The sequence below is a fragment of the Arvicola amphibius genome, chromosome 11 (genome assembly GCF_903992535.2).
Source record: "Arvicola amphibius chromosome 11, mArvAmp1.2, whole genome shotgun sequence".
Taxonomy (NCBI): Eukaryota; Metazoa; Chordata; class Mammalia; order Rodentia; family Cricetidae; genus Arvicola; species Arvicola amphibius.
The window spans coordinates 103,419,741-103,437,670 of record NC_052057.2 but is presented as its reverse complement, the minus strand read 5'-3'; the positions used below and the strand labels follow the sequence as shown (position 1 = coordinate 103,437,670).

General features: G+C 37.6%; 1 protein-coding gene across 2 annotated transcripts in view; it reads right to left on the bottom strand.

Annotated features, from left to right (window-relative positions):
• Positions 1 to 8,313: 8,313 nt before the first annotated feature.
• Smc2 (structural maintenance of chromosomes 2) overlaps positions 8,314 to 17,930 on the bottom strand; it is a 40,578-nt gene continuing 30,961 nt past the window's right edge. For both annotated transcript variants that reach the window (XM_038348094.2, XM_038348095.2), the window contains exons 23-25: positions 14,140 to 14,300; positions 11,726 to 11,873; positions 8,314 to 9,293 (exon numbers count right to left, since the gene is read on the bottom strand). In XM_038348094.2, coding sequence (XP_038204022.1) covers positions 9,135 to 9,293; positions 11,726 to 11,873; positions 14,140 to 14,300 — 468 coding nt within the window. In that variant the 3' untranslated portion in view covers positions 8,314 to 9,134. The remainder of the gene's footprint in view (positions 9,294 to 11,725; positions 11,874 to 14,139; positions 14,301 to 17,930) is intronic.

The window sequence follows — 17,930 nt, the reverse complement described above, 5'->3', positions numbered from 1 at the left end:
ACTAGATGTCTCCACTGACCTTCCAGCTCGCTGGCTAAGCTTTTACATTATCCTTGAAATCAGTAAACCTCGGGTCCCTCTGGTCCTCAATCTGGGCCTTGGGCATCGTAGAAGCATCGTTCACCTTGATTGTCTCAGTCAGTGACCTTTCTTTTGAACTCACTAGAGCTTCTGGGATGTTTTCTTTTCAGGTTCCCAGATGAAAACTCTTTCACAATTGAGATCTCAATGCCTCAGATAAGAAACCATCTCAGGTGCTTTAGGCCTTTGTTTTTTCCTCTCAAGAAGATATTACTTCAATAATATATTATTTTCTTCCGACAGAATTTCCCCTCTGAGACCTCTGTGTGTCTCTTGGTGCCTTTGAATAGAGTATTCTAAATTTAATACAAAAGATCCACAGAAGTCTATGTGGCTTTGCAGATTATGTATATAAATTTACCTGGAACCTCTAAAGTTGATTAAATGTTTCTTTTTGGCTATAAGGCCACTACTTTAACTTGGTTTATTTCCTAACAGAAATGCTATCATTTATTTATGAGGCCACATGGTCAGGAAGAAATAGGCTGTTATTTTGAGCTATGAGTTAAATGTTGGGGCTATGGGTTCTAGACAGTCCCCAGCGGGGAAAACCCTGCACAGCTGAAGGCCCCGCTGCCAGCAAGGCTTGCATCATGTGTACGTCAACAGGATAAAGTCCAAGGAACAGGATTACTATGAAAGAACTGGCACCTACACACATCTTAAGGCAAGGCTTACATGCTACACAAGCCAGTCTCTCCAGGCCCTATGTAAAAGCACGACCCCCAGACAGTGCAGCCAAACAGGTCGCTCCAGAAAGCTGAGAGTTTTGTAGGGGGTAGACAAACTTGGGACCATCACAATGGGGAGGGAGTGTGTTATGCCATGACAGTATCTGTGTGCTGGTGAGCGATGCCCAGAGGACACAACACATCAAAGAATCTGTGACACCATGGAGATGATGTGCGTTGTGCACAGACACAGCTAACAGCTCATGCCACCCCTCCTTGTGACCGCTGCAGGGCTGCCCATAGATCACGCTGTCCAGCTCTTTCTGATCTAAACCTAGACAAAGCGACTGGAACAGAATAAGCCTTCTCCGGAGGGGCTTAGCTAAAGAGAAATGGATTCTAGATTTAGTGTATTCACCAGCAGAGTGGTCCAGGACAACTTCCTTCAATTTTCTACCTCTTGATTTAGATTAGGTAGAAGAGACTAGGCCAAATAATAACAGATTAGACAAAATGACGAAGTCAACGTGAGGATTAAATTGCATAGTATATGTAATGTGTATACAAAAAAAGAAGTGTGTTTTTTTTTTTTACGACAGTTCACATGTCATGAGGAAAAAGATAGGGATGATACTAAATTTTGAAAAAGTACTTAGCAGTTTGGTATAATGTAAGATCTCAGTATTCATTTCTTCCTTGTGATTACCTCACGTCAACTATTTACAGTGTATGATGCTTACGGGTTTCCCCTCTAGAGTCCCAAAGGAAAGTATATTGCACATTTCATTTACAGTTATCGACATTCTCTCTTCACAAAGCAGCCTTTTGTATCTAGGGTAAGTTGTAGGGAGACATGAAATTGGGATTTAGCATAGTCGGATTAGTCATTTGTCACTAGTCTCTGGGAATTCATGAACATTTGGTTAGAGTCACTTTTCTCTGATGTTCAAGGAGCATTAATCGCACTGTTTCTCAATCTTGACTCCACTGAAATTATAATGAGTAGCTGCCGCATGAGAACGCTTACCAAGGGTGGGTGTACTATCTCATTTCACCCTTGGAATTCCATTAAGCGATTACTATCACCATCCTCATTTTACAGATAAGTGCAATTTGGCTAATAATAATAGAAAGATAAATCTAGACATGTAGGTAATAGCCAGAATTGGGATTTGGATTTTCGAGTCTCACGTCTTTGCTTACATCCATTACACTGTTAAATCTCAGCGAAGATGGAAACTCCACCAAAGTTTATTCTCTTAGTGAGCTATAAAATAATAAAAATTGAGTACCTCAAATGTCAACTTGTTCATTAAGACACGAAGTACAAACAATATAAAAATGATAAATCACAGTTGACTTTTTACAACCTCGGTGTTCCCTGAGAAAACTAAACTCATCAATCTTCCTCCCAACTAATCTTTTCAACATTAATGATTTTCGAAAGTAAATTAGAAACTGGGAATTAATGAGTTTTTCTTCTTAATGACAGAAGCCTCATATCATTCCAGTTTCCAAACCAAATTACCAGTTAAGTTATCAAAGAATATGTGGATCACAGTCCTCTGTGGGCCTTAGTTACAGACTTTAATAATTAAAATTTCTCACTAAAGTGGACACTTTTCATTCTCAAGAAAAATCATGTGCTTTATTTTAAGAGGCCTCATTTCCTGGGCAGTGTAATGATGTTTGTTTCTTGTCATGTTACACGATCCGCAAAACACATGCTTTCGATATAAAATATGCCTTATATACATTTTTAAGTACACAATTATAATTTTCAATGAGTCATGTACAAGAGATGCATTGGTTCACGTCATTTGCCTGAAGTGCCAGTCAAACTGGCAGCTGCTTTTTTACCTTTTTGCTGTCCTTGAGGCTGAGCACAGAATGCCAAACCCCACACTGTCATTAGAGATGCCAATCAGAAGAGGAACCACATACTTTTAACAGGAGAAATGAAAAGTGTAATCGTCCCAGAGTTGTCAAATCATTTCACAAAGTAACAATACCATTAATAAATCATGCCAGTCCTGGAAAGAGACCAGCATTCCCAATATCACATTCATGAGCAAGTCATTATATCGGAGAAAAACGATTAAATCAAAAGACTTGGATACTTTTAAGTAGTCCTTGAGGGGATTAGATACATTGCAGTATTATCTTTCTGGCTACTTTATGTGTTTTTTTATTTTAAAATTATACCTTTTCTGGAAAGCCAATACTAGAAGGGTAAAACACTTATAAGGTGTCCCTAGGATAAAGTGTTCTAGAAAGTTCATAGGAGAGGTGAATTAAGATGTTAAAGACACAGCATGAGAGCAGTGGTTGAGCCAGCTCAAGGGCTCACTTTGGATGGCTGGCTGGCTGTGGAAGCGTTCCCTTAGGAATAATCTCTACAAAAGAGTTAAAGCAAATAAGACTGAGTAGAGGGACAAGTCAAGCTGTGTCAAAGGCCTGAAGAGTTCCAGCCCACTCTTTAGAACTGCTTCTGAACTAGAAAAATCCAGTGGAGAGTTGTACCAAGAACAGACTTTTCCCATTCTGCATGTGACCTGTCACTTTGAAGGATGGAGTCCCTTGCCACACAGAAGCTTTTCAGTTTCCTGAGGTCCCGTTTATTGTTTTTCTTACGGTCTGTGCTAACACTGTATAGTTCAGAAAGGTTTTTCTTGTGCCAATGCGTTCCACACTAGTCTCCACTTTCTCTCCTACGAGATTCAGTGCAGCTGAGCTCATGTTGAAGTCTTTGATCCATTTGGACCTGAGTTTTTGGCAGAGTGATAAGTATGGATCTAACTTGGACCAAATTCATAAATTGGAATTCTTGTACGTGCTGCCATCCAGTTTGACTAGCACCATTTGTTGAAGATGCCTTCTTTTATTCCATTGTGCATTTCTGGCTTTTTTTTTTTTTAATAAAAAATCAGGTGTACATAAGTGGGTGAATTTATGTCTAGGTCTTCGATTTCATTACATTGATCAATGTGTCTGTTTTTGTACAAATATTATGCCCTTTTAGCACTATAGCTTTATATAGCTGTAGATGGTGCTATCTCCACCAGTACAGGAATGTTGTATCTATCCTGGGATTTTTATGTTTCCATATGAAGCTGAGAATTGTTCTTTCAAAATCTATAAAGAATTAAGTTAGTATTTATTTATTTTATTTTATTTTTGAGACAGGATTTCTATGTGTAGCTTTGGAGTCTGTCCTGGAACTCGCTTTGTAGCCCAGACTGGCCTCGAATTTACAGAGATCCACCTGTCTCTGCCTCCCGAGTGCTGGGAATAAAGGTGTATGCCACCACTGCTTCGCTTGCGTTGAGATTTTGGTGGGGATGCATTGAATCTTTAGATTGCTTTTGGTGTGGTGGCCATTTTTACTATATTAACCTTACCAGTCCATGAGCATGAGAGATCTTCCCATCTTCTGATATCTTCAATTTTTTCTCCAACATCTGAAAATTTTTATTATACAAGTCTTTCACTTGCTTCGTTAGCGTTACTCCAAGATATTTAATGGTTTTTGAAGCTATTGCTAAAGGTTTTGTTCCTCTTATTTCTTTCTTAGTCTGTTTATTCTTTGCATATAAGGTGCTTTAGTTTGGATTTCTATTGCTGTGAAGAGACACCATGACCATGGCAACTCTTTTTTTTTTTTTTAAATATTTATTTATTATGTATACAATATTATGTCTGTGTGTATGCCTGAAGGCCAGAAGAGGGCACCAGACCCCACCACAGATGGCTGTGAGCCACCATGTGGTTGCTGGGAATTGAACTCAGGACCTTTGGAAGAGCGGGCAATGCTCTTAACCTCTGAGCCATCTCTCCAGCCCAACCATGGCAACTCTTAGATATGAAAACATTTAATTGGGGTCGTTTGCTTACAGTTCAGAGGTTCGAGTCATTATCATCATGGTGGGGAACACGGTGCCCTGCAGAATTAGCTGAGTCCTACACCTTGCAGGCAAGTCGATCGAGACACTGGGCTGTATTCTAAGCATCGGAAACATCAAAACCCGCCCTCACAGTGACACTTCCTTGAATAAGGCCATACCCACTCCAACAAAGCCACACTCCTTATGAGACTATGGGGGTTAATTACATCTAAACTACCACAGAATGCTACTAATTTTTGTGTATTTATTTTTTAATCCTAACTTTCGTGGACTTTCTAAGGCCATTTCCTTCTGTTGTCTTATTGCTGAAGTTAAGACTTCAGGTACTCCATTGGATATATATGGAGAGTAGACAATCTTGTCTTGTTCCTGTTTTTAGTGGAATGATTTATAGTTAATGTTGGCTATGGACTGTCTCACTGCATCTCCCCAGAACTCTTGAAATGTGTGTGGGGGGAGATAGTTAAATCTTGTGAAAGGTCTCTTGTGCATCTGAGGTGCTAATATGTTTCTTGCTCTCTAGTTTCTCTATATGATGGGTATCAATTTCCATATGTTGAACCACACCTAAGCCACTTCATCTCTGGGATGAAGCAAGTCTACTTGATCATGGGGGACGATCTTTTTGATGCACTCTTTGATTAGGTTTGCAAATATTTTACCAAGAAATTTTTGCATCTATGTTCATAAGGGCAATTGGTCTGTAATTCTTTGTTGGGTCTTTATGTGGCTTGGGAGCCAGGGTAACCATGGTTTCATAAAAAGAATTACGCAGTGCTTTCTGTTTCTTCTTTGTAGAATGATTTGAGGAGTATTGGGATTTACTCTTCTTTGAAAGTCTTGTAGAATTCTGTGCTAATACCATCCAGCCCTGGGCTTTTTCTAGTTGGGAGACTTTTAATTACTGCTTCTATTTTATTGGGGTTATAGGTCTATTTAAAACTCTTATCTGATCCTGACTTAACTTTGATAAGTAGTATGTGTTGCAAAAATTATGTTTCTTCTAGATTTCCGATTTTATGGAGTACAGGTTTTTGAAGTATGTCCCTGCTACTCTTTGGGTTTCCTCAGTATCTGTTATGCCCTTCTTTCATCTTTAATGTTGTTAACCTGAATATCTTCTTTCAGCCTTTTAATTTTGTTAAGGGTTTGTAAATCCTACTGACTTTCTCAAAGAAACAACTCGGTGTAACACTGATGGTTTGTATTGTGCTTTTTGTTTGTTTCTATTTTACTGATTGCGGCCCCGAAATTGATTTTTTTCTTGACATTTTTGTATTATTGTTTTTTGATCTAGAGTCTTTACGTGTGCTTTTAAGTTACTAATATAGGATCTCTCCAACTTTTTTTTTTTTAATGAAGAAACTGAGTATTAGGAACTTGCCTCTTAGAACTGCCTTGTGTCCCATTATTTGGCTATGCTGTGTTTTCATTTTCATTCAATACTAAAAAGTGTTTTTTTTCCCCCTTAATTTCTGTCTTGACCCATTTTTTATTCACTAGAGAGTTGTTCGGTTTCCATGAGCTTGTAAGCTTTCTGTTGTTGATATTCAGCTTTAATCTGACGTGACCAGACAGAATGTAGGGTGTTATTTCCATTTTCTTTTATCTGTTGAGAACTGCTTTGTCTGAATGTGGTCAAAGTTGAAAATTGTCCCATAAGGTGCCTTGTTAGGTCCACTGGATTTATGACATGAACACCAGCATCTCTCTATTCATCTTTGTTTTGGTGACCTGTTTGTCAAAGTGGGGTATTGAAGTCTACTGTGTATGTGTGAGGTTCTCTGTGTGATTTAAGACATAGTAGTGCTTCTTCAGTGCCCTGTGTTTGGTGCATAGATGTTAAAAACTGCAATTACCCTTTAGGTGGAATTTTCCTCTGATGAGCATGTAGTGTCCTTCCCTATTTCTTCTGATTAGTTTGGTTTGAAGTCTATTTTGTCAGATATTAAAATGGCTCATTCCATGCCTAGCCTACTCCTTATATCCCCTGCTCGGATCTGTGCACTGCTAGGGATGGCTCCCAGCAATCATGAGTTGATGAATCCAACAAAACAGAGCTAAAGTTGGGCTTTGGGGCTATATGATTATTTTCTACCCATGGTTAGATGCTCCTCCTCTTCAAGGTCTGGTACCACACTAGTATGCTTCAGAATATGGTGAGGTTGTTGATGTAGATAGCATGGTCTTGACTTAGGGATCCCACTGGAGTTTACCGTAAATTCTACATGGTGCCTCTAACAATGGCACTTACACCACGGAGTCTCTGCCTTGCCATGTGCTCTTAAGGGATAAAGCTGTTTTACTTTTTACTGAACCTTCTCCTGTTGTGGCCTTGAAGCCACCCTGTCACATGGTACACAGACCAGAGTATTCTCAGTTGTTCAATCTGCTGCCTTCACAATTATAGGAGGCACTGTTCCTCCTTGGCAAAAGAAAGTATAACATGTAGTAACTCTAGAACACTCATCAATATAAAGTTTGTCAGTATACTATATATATCTCCTTGGTTACGGAGTTTTATCACAGTATTAGAAAAACAAGTAAGGTACCTCCCAATCTGCTACACTTCTGGATTAGGCATGATCATCCTAAGCATCCAGTGCTTCTAGAGTCAGCCATCCTCTAAGTGTTATTACTGTGTGCGAGTTACTTAAACTCTGTTCAGTGATTCCTCAGTCATACAATGCTGATAAAGATTACCTCATTGAGTTATGTGAGGCCTAAATAAGAAAATATATATAAATGAAAAGCGTCTGGCTTAAGTTATTAACGTTAACTCGCCGTCTATGGAGATATATATATCTCCATATATATATATAAAATACCACAACTTCCTTACACTGAAAAAAACATTACTACAAAAATTTAATGTCTTACAGAAATTTAATATATGCACAAAAATTTTCAAAGAGCAAAATTATATACAATACAAAAAAAAACAGGAAAGCATACAAGGAAATAATTTATAGTCAAAGAAAGGAGAACACATAAAATGGTCAACCTTATAAGTCATTTTAAAAATGTTGGCTAAAACAGCAATTCAATGCTATTTTATAACTGCGTAATCTAAAATATTAGCAGTTCGCATTGATTAGATTGTGATCAAATTAGAATACTGTGTCACTGACACTGTGACTAGACACAACTGTTTTGATCAACAGTTTATAACACTTTGGGGAAATGTCCATTATCTGTGATCAACACTGTCTGTAGGTCAGTATTTACAGCTTAGTTTCTTCTCACCCAAAGTGGACAGAACTACTCTAGACAAAATCATTTCTAATATGTCCCAGGGTACAAATTACCTAAGGGCATCACAGATATGTATGGCAAATGAAGTTTGAGAAATGTCAAACTCAGGGTTTCTATAATGTATGAGAAAAAGTAGAACATCACACAACTAAGGCTTATATAGCAGGAAGAAATATGGGGCCAAAATATGTAAAATTAGATTAGGTCACATCAGAGTTCTGAGGATTCCAAGTGTGGAGGTGTTGATGTGGAATTTTGTCTAGAGAGACTTAGAATTAGAACTGCAGGTGAGGATCTCAGGTGAGTATTAGCTCCACCTCCTGCTTTCCTAAAGGAGTCTCAACATTTTATCAGGACAGTCAGAAGGCACTAAGAATTAATCAATCATCAAGCCTTTGGGCTATTTTGGTAGAAAAGACAGATTTATTTAGGTTTATCAGATTCTTACAAAACATATTTTTCACTTAATCTGCTAGGTCCTATATTCACCAAAAGGCTATTGATTGGATTATGAAAAATCTGACGAAAACCTTAAAAAAATATTAGAGGACTTTAGATAGAGTAATACCAAGGGAAACAAGTGTAAAACAGTGTAGCACATTTCTCTTCAAGCTTCTATTAAAATTCCCAAAGACCAATCAATTATCACACATATACAAACATGATAGCCCAACACCATTAAAGTGAAACATTTTCTCAATCTCCATTTCCCATCTGAGAATCTGGCATGGTATTCCCACAGGTCTAGTCTCAGCTCAGTGCATCCATCATTGTTGTGTTCCCTTTGTTGGCTCAGAGACATGCTTTATAAATATTCTATACTCAAATGATTTTATAAGCAAAAGAAAATTCATTAATATTGCCCTTAGAAATTAAACTAGTTAAATGCTGTCAGCTAGTTTTCCTATAACTTCATCTGTTTCTTTATATTTTGGCTTTTGCATCAGAATTTAACAGTGAGGCATATCTCAGGTTCCTTAATACAAGATTTTTCTAAGACAAAAAAAGTTGATGATATTCATGTAATCACAGATACAATAATTGGATCATAATCACACTAGGTAAGAAAAGAGGAATCTATTCTTTTACAAGTGATAAAAGAAGACTTAAGTAAAATAATGATGATGCTATTATATAAACAACTTAGACCCAAATTCTTGAACATTCATGTGTAAAAGCAGGCCAAGGTAAGAGGTCTGTTCTCTGAACTTCCAGCACATGTTCATTTGGGCTCTTTTCCCTTGGACTTTGCTTCCTTTGGAATCTTCCCATTTTGACTCTGAGTGAACCTAGCTACTGTAGAAACGCCATCCACAAACTTGGTTTTGAAGAGGACGTTTGCATTGTTGAACATACCTTCTTTGAGGGACACCACAATGAACTTAAGGGAAGAGAAAGAAGCAAAAACATTAAGGAAGTTCACTCTCTTAAATAAGAGCATTTAAACAGAGACCACAAAAGTCAAAACAGAACATGCGGGGGGGCTCATAGGGGGATAGAAAGAACAGCAGGGTAAATGGTAAACTGTGAGTTGTGGAAGGCTTTATTAGGGATGGAGTTCAAACCAAGTTCAATATTGTACACACACACACACACACACACACACACACACACACACACACACACACACACACACTGAAAATTTCCCATCTGGGCTGACAATACTCCCCTCTCCTAAGAGCTAATGACTAACACACTGATATTAGACACGTGGATATGAGATGCTTCATTTTGAGTTGTTAGTCAGGACTGTCCAAGAAACTCCCAAAACATTCCACAGGTTATTGCTGTTGCCCCTGGTGGAAGATACACTACTGCTGAGGACATCATGTACTTTGGACAAAGGATCTGGAGGACACTCGCTGGTTCTGACCTGAAAAACTCTTCCCTGAGACTTAGCTTTCATGGTATCAGAAGGTGCCATGCAAGTTTCCATAGAAGAAGAAGCAACCACCAGTCCTACCCAGCATGGCAATGATAACCCTAATGGTGCAACAGTGGCATGCATACACTGGCAGTAATCAATAACTTTCTAATTATCCTTAAGGAAAATCATGCCTGGGAGTGGAAACGTGGCCAACTACACAGGGCTGATGAGGTCATGGGTTTCTGAGGAGAACCTACAACTGCCATTTATTAAACTAGCCTAATTCTTAACTGATTTTAAATGTTTATCCTTATATCCACAGATGAGTGTACCTCATCAAAAAATCTTCTTAGAAAACCACAACCGGTCAAAATGCAGAGAACAAGTGATCTTATGGTTCACAGTTCTGATGCATCTGTAACACAACTCCTGCATCTAAGGTCAGGCAATCCTGAGGAATGGGAGAGTTACATGGGAGGGGAGGATGGAGTAAGAGGAAGGAAGAAAATGATATAACTATATTTGAATTTAAAAAGAGCATTATGTGGAGGTCACTCTGTTCTTTCCTTAAACACACAACACCAAGAAAATGCACATTCTCAAATACCAACTGAAAACAGGTATGGCCCTATGTATCCAAATGAACAGTAATGTTCTTTTTATCTTAGAAGTTTCTTCATTTTACTTTCAGTGTTGATTATATAAGGATATTACTTCCCAGTAGCTGACTTTTGTGGATGGCATTACCTATTTTATTATTAGCTCTAATCATTTAGTGAAATAACTTTCTTTTTAAAATAATTTATTTAAGCTGGGTAGTGATGGCGCACACTTTTAATACTAGCACTCGGGAGGCAGAGGCAGGTGGATCTCTGTGAGTTTGAGGCCAGCCTGGTCTACAAGAGCTAGCTCCAGGTCAGGCTCTAAAGCCGCAGAGAAACCCTGTCTCGAAAAACAAAACAAAACAACAACAAAAAAAAAAAAAAAAAAAAAAAACCAAAAAAAATTATCATGTCATGTATACAGTGTTTTGTCTGCACACATGCTAGCAGGCCAGAAGAGGGCACCAGATCTCATTACAGATGGTTGTGAGCCACCATGTGGTTGCTAGGAATTGAACTCAGGTCCTCTAGAAGAGCTGTGAACCACTGAGTGATGAGTTTATGTGATGAGTTTAATAACACCAAAGAAGATCACAAATTCTTGCAGTTCTACCTGAGTCCAAACACCACCTTCATATACTTAGGAAAAGGTACCACTTAATTGTAGGTGCCCTGAAACTGCCATAATATATATTCTTGAGTGACTACGAGGAGTCAAGACCCTAGCAGTGTACTACTACATGTAGGTTTATTCAACCATGCTTGACAGCTACAGCTTCTTTAACAACGATACATAAAAAAAAAAAAAAAAAAAGAGGAAAAAAAGCTCCTTTTTAGCTTTAAGGAATTCCTATTTTAGCCCAGAGAAACCAAAGTTCCCCCATTATGTGCCACATATTTCTGATATCTTAAATATATTCTTGAAGCAGTTTTATTTGATTGGCATCCTTGTGGCAAACAGCTGCAGAAAATGTTTATATCCTCACTAAATCTATTCTAAGTTGTGTTCTTCATCATGTTAAGTCAATAGTGTTAATGCCTGGCTCTTTCCTTCAAGGGAGACTGATTTTCAAGACAGGGTTTCTCTGTAGCTTTGGAGCCTGTCCTGGAACTAGCTCTTGTAGACCAGGCTGGTCTCGAACTCACAGAGATCCACCTGCCTCTGCCTCCTAAGTGCTGGGATTAAAGGCGTGCACCACCACCGCCCGGCGGTTGTCTGACCCTCTTTTTGATAATTTGCATGGTGGGCAAGAACTCCAGCATTGAGTTACAGTCCAAACCAATTCCAAATATCTAACTTAACAGTGATGGCTTCGTCAATAGCCATCTTCTGGAGTGGCCTACCTGAGAATGTGTGAAGTGCGTCCGCAGCATCTGCCCAATGTTCTGCGTGTGAGAAAGATCCAAGGCTGCATCCACCTCATCCAGGATATAAATTGGAGCAGGTTTGAAGAGGAGCATGGATAGTATTAGTGACAGAGCCACTAGAGACCTGAGAGAAGGTGGAGGAGGTAAAGCCATAAACATTTACAGACATTCTACCAAAACACTAAAGCAATTTTGCAAGGTCCTTAATATGATAAACAGCACAGACTCATCTCAAAGTCATAAAGATTCTAGGTTCCAAAGCTCTCTTCACAAGCATATGATTTTCATGACACAATTTTAATATTCTCATTACACTTGGCATTTATACTGACTGAAGATCATGTTATTTTTAAAAACGAATTAATTATATGTATTGGGGTTTTGCCTGCATATATGTTTGTGCACTACATGCATCGTATCCTCACAGGCCAGAGAGGGTGTCATAACCGGTGCAACAGAAGTCACAAATGGTTATGAGTTGCCACAAGGGTGCTGGCAACTACATCCATGTCCTCTAGAAGAGCAGCCAATGCTAACACCTATGAGATATCTTTCCAGTCCTAGATCTTGTTCCTTTCTAACAAATGACATTTATCCCTACCTCAATTGTTTATTTAGAGCCTAGATTACAGGTAAGAGAGTGGTTATATATTTATTAAGGAAGCAATAAAGACTCAGTGACCCCTATAAAATTTTAATTATACATGTATTTACACAAATACACTCACACACAAACTGTATGTATAGATTATATTTCTACACAAAACATAACAAAGAGCTTCAAAAGGAAAAACAACAGGTCTCTATTTAAAAAATAATTTTCTGAATTATAAAAGTCTTCTGGCTTTTGTCTGAAAAAGTTTATTGGCTTCAATATGAATGTTCCTCTTAGATACAATTTTAGGTTGACCCATTTTCTTTTGGCACTTTTTAATGCTCTAACACTTCTAGCTGGCAGTTTAGGATAAGTCTAAAGTATCAAATCATCCTTACCTCCATGATATTTAATTTTTGCTGGCTGTCTTTAAATTTTATAACTATACAGGTTTGTATATGCTTTGCTATATCAATATATCTAAGTGCTTATCTTAGACTAGCTCAAATGGTGGTCTTTACATAATTCATGGTATCTGGGAGATCTGGGGTTATTATTTCTGTAAATATTTCTGCTTCCTGTTTTCCTCTATTTTTGGAATATTAATTTCATGTGTGTCAGGCAGCTTCCACAAAACACCAAACTGACTTTGAGTTGTTGCTGGTTTTTTTTTTTCCTCCTGAGTTTAGGTTAAGTAGATTTGACTGCTACATCAAGTTAACTCTTCATTTTATAGTATCTAATTCATTAATCTTGTGAAATATACATTTCAGTTATATTTTACCTCTACACTTTCACATGATTATTTTTAACAGGTTTTCTCTTAAGTTATCTCTCTAATTATGAAAATGATTAATTTCACATCCACTTGAAGTCTCATATTTCTAGGTCAGTTTCTTTTAAAGAATTATTCTTTTCTAGGTTAGTACACTGAGTTTTCTTTTGCAAATTTACTGATATTATTATTATTATTATTATTTTAAATACAGGCTTTTGCTGTGTAGCCCAGGTTGAGCTAGCTCACTGTTCCAGACCAAGATGGTCTCAATTTTGGCAATCTTCTTTTCCTTTGCTTTTGGCATTCTCCAATACAGATGTGAGGATAACACCTGGTATCTTGTAATTCTTACTAAATGTTAGACATTAGGTTTAGTATTTTCTTTGCTACCTTTTTAAAAGAGCACTATTGTGCGTGTGTGTGATACAATTGATGTCAGGGTCTACTATTCAGTTTTCTAGATTTGTCTAAAACAGTGTTCATCTTAGGAACATGTGGACCCAATGCTTAGTTCTCTGTAGCTTCCTCAAACTAGAGTCCAAGTGTCTGGCATATACTGTTAAATGCTAGTTGGCTTCCCCTCCCTGATTCTGATGACAGCAATTGTCACTAGGGAGGGAGCTGGTTAACACAGGACTGGCATTTTCATTTTTCCTTTCGGGTGTTCAGATTTCTACATGACTTGCTCATTTTAAAATGTCTAACAAGTTGTTTCTCCTATACTTGTTGTTTATTCTTTCAGTGCTAGAGAGCAAACTCAGAGCCCTGCATATGCTAGGCAGGTCCTCCAACAATGAGCTATATCCCTAGCTCTAGTTGTTACTGTCTAATTTAAACAAATGATAATACCCAATTTGTAGTCTCATATATTAGGCTTTTCCAGTTTTACAATGGCAGCCAATCAAATCAAAACTGAAACAGAATTAGAGTTAAGAAATGATGAATTATAATAAAAATATAAATTAAAAAATAAAAAAATAGCTCTGAGAAATTATAAATTACAAAGGGACTACTTACCTCTGGCCACCACTAAGCTCAGTTAGGTTTTCTTTCCATGTGTTTCCTAAGGCAACCTTGAACTCCAGACCATCTAAAACTGTCTGCCCTTCTGGTGGGGCAAGCATAGCAGTGGCACCAGGCAAAAGGGTAGAAAAAATAGAACCAAAGTCTTTGTTTACCTAGATTAAATAGATTAAAAAAGCCATATTAAATCTTCAGAACACTTTCCAATTGTTAGTACATATACATGCAACTCAGCAGGTCAACTGTGCTGTCAGAAAGAAAAGGTCTGGGGAAACTGTCCTGTCTGAATTGCTTTGCTGAAGCAGGTGACTACACAGATTTAGGCCCAAATTCATGGCATACTGGATGATTCAGTGCATATACTTGCACTGATCACCATTTAGCCATCTGTCTTACAAATATGACCAATAACTTTAGAGTTCAGAAGACAAATGTGAGAATACCACAGGGAAACCAGTACCGCCCCTTATCAAATGCCTGTCTTCCAAGATTTCATAGACGTGTTCTCTAGGGAAATCTTTCCATTCAGCAGCAGGCACCCAAAATACACAAGTAAATATACTTAGGAAATCTAGAGGCAAACAGTATTCCTGGTTATGGACCTAACCAAGTAACACATGTTACCTCAGCCAAAGAAGTACATATGCCAATATTAATAACTTCTACTGTATTAGGTTATTGTTGAACATTGAGCAAATGAGGTATGATGACTCACATACTGAATAGTCAACAGATATCATTTGCATCGCAAGAGTCTTGGGAATTAGAAAAGAGCAAAATCAATTTACAAAATATTCTCAATTGTACTAAATTTGGGGACCACTGGGAGGTGTCTTCTAGGAACCATTAACTCTATGTGTACTATAAAAATACTTGGGCGTGAAGTTTCTGCATGAAAGCAGATTGACCTATAAATTTCTTTTTGTTTTCGTCAGCGTGTATGTATGTATGTGTATATGTGTGTTTCACAGGATTTGATATGACCAATAGTGACTTGATAAAAATGGTTTGGTAGCATGTCATCCATTTTGATTTTATAAAATCATTTCAGAAGCACTGGTATTAGTTCTTAAAAGGTTTGGTGGGATTCAGCAGTGATTCTGTCTAGGCATGGAATTGTTCTACAAATTATATAATTAACTGTTTCCCTATTATATAACTTAAAGATGCAGCTTAAGACTAGCGGTATTCCTGAATATGGTCCTAACTAAAGAACTTATATTATCTTGGGTAAAAAGCTAAATATGCCAATATAAATAGCTTCTACCATAGTAGGTTATCACTGAACACTGAGAAAGAGAAGAATGATTGACTTGAATGCTGAATATTCAAAGCTGCACTGGTGAGCCCTGGGAATTAGGAGAGCGCCAGATACAGTCAACAACTACTGAGCATTCCTTCTCCAATTCTATTGCTTGCTATATGTCTAGCTGTTAATCCCACTATGGTTGAATTTTGGTAGGTGTGGTGGTCTGAATGAGAACAACTCCGACATGTTCATACATTTGGTCCCCAGTTGGAACTATTTGGGAGGAATCAGGAGGTGTGGTCTTGTTAGAAAAGGTATATCACAGGGGTGGGCTTTTAGGTTTCAAAAGCCCAGGCAGTGTCTCTGTCTCTGCAGATCAGGATATATGTTTTCAGCTACTTCTCCACTACCATGCCTGCCTGTGCTCCACTATGCTTCCTATCACGGTGATCATGGACACTCTGAAACTGTGAGCCCTCAATTAAATACTTCCTTGGTCACAGTGCTTCTTCATAACAGAACGGTAACTAAAACAGTAGGATAAGTCTGAAAGCTCACTAATTTTACATTTTCTAATTTTGTAGAATATGATGCTTTTCTGAGTCACACTGGTATCTGTTTTAATGACTCTGTACCTCCCTGATTGGTATATTTTCCTTTTCATTTCTAACTAGTTCATTAATTTATGTCCTAACAATGACATTGCATCTACTCATTTGGCCTTTGGCTTTCTCTTGCTTTTCTAAGGCCCCAAGCTGCATCAGTAAGTTACTATATAATCACTCTGACTTTTTCAAATGTAGGTTTACTTTTTTTTTTAAGGTCAAATTTTCCATCATAACACTGTTTTTATTATGCTTCTTATATTATTGTATGTTGTACCTCATTCAAATCTAGAGCTAAAAAGTTTCTTTAGCTGGGTGACACGTTTTTAATTCTAGCACTTGGGAGGCAGAGGCAGGCAGATCTAGAGACCAGCTTGGTCTATTGAGTAAGTTTCAGAACAGTCAGGACTACACAAAGAAACCCTGCCTCAAAACCTAAAAGTTTAAGTTTTTCAATAACCCATTCCTTATTCACTAGCTGGGTACTTAGTGTCTCCAAATTTGTATATATTCTGTAGTTTCTCTTGCTACTTCAATACTTTTATTTTATTGTCTATTCAGATAAAATACAAGAAATTATTTTTTGCTAAATATGGAATGATATTCAAGTTCATGAAAACAAAATAAAATCGGCAATCAAAACAAAGCTAGCCTGCAAAGCTTCCACCAGAAAAAAGAAAGACTTTCTGAGGTAAAACAAACTAAAGGAATTTATGACCCAACTGGTCCCGCTTTAGAGTTCTACACTAGAAATGCTGAATATAATCACACAAAACAAACACAAAAGTTTATAGCACAATAGAAAAGATACAAATAAGAGAATAAAATTCTACCAACACAAAAAAATCACCAAAAAACAAAGATGAACAAAGAAATGAAAAAGATATGAAAACAGAAAAAATTAATGGAATGAGGTAGTACATCTTTACCATTAATATCTTTCAAGGCAAAGGGGTTAAATTGCTTTAAGAGTAAAGACTAAGTGATGGATAAAAACAAAAGTTAGATACAGTGATCCAATGCATGGAGGAAACTAAGTTTACCAGCAATACACACACACACACACACACACACACTGAAAATGAAAAGATACAGCATATAAGCAGAAATCTAAAGTGAGCAGCAGCAGCAGCTATACTTAAATCAGATATAATAGACATTAAGTAAAAAAAACTATGAAGAGACCAAGATATTTAGAATATGACCTCAAAAACCAAAACTAAGAAGAAGCAAGAGTTAAAGAATCTGAAGAATTGGGGAAGCATCTAAAATTTACAAAGCATTACTATATTGGATATACACATAACTTAAACTTAAGAACAAAACCTGATTTAAAAATGGATAAATGACCTGAAGAGAAATTTCTTCAAAATAGCCACACAAAAGGCCAACAAGTAAAGGAAAAATGTTCAACATCACTAATGTAAATCAAAACCACAATGACCGACTACCTCACTCAAGTTAAAATGATCAACACACAAAAAAAGGACCAGTTTCTTCCAGCAAAGATGCAGAGTCACAACATGACACCAACCTAGGGCCTACTGATAAACACACAGTGAAAACAGGATATAGTTGATAAGCATAGAAAACACTTCATCTTCACCCACACCTGACAGGATCTGCAGTCGCCCAGGAGACAACTCCCTGGTCACATCTGTAAGGGCGTTTCTGGAAAGGTCTAACTGAAACAAGAGGCCTATCTTATACGTAGCTCGGGGTTAGAGTCCCAGACTGAATTAAAGAGGAGACTACCCCACAGCTATGACTCTCTGCTTCCTGACTGTGGGTACAATGTGATCAGTCACTAGCCACTGCCGCAGGACGTTCTGCTATGACAAAGTATATTCACAAAATGTGAGCCAACATAGCTCTTCCTTCTGTCAAGCAATGAGAAATGTTAACTAACACCTGTATGAAATGTAAGCATT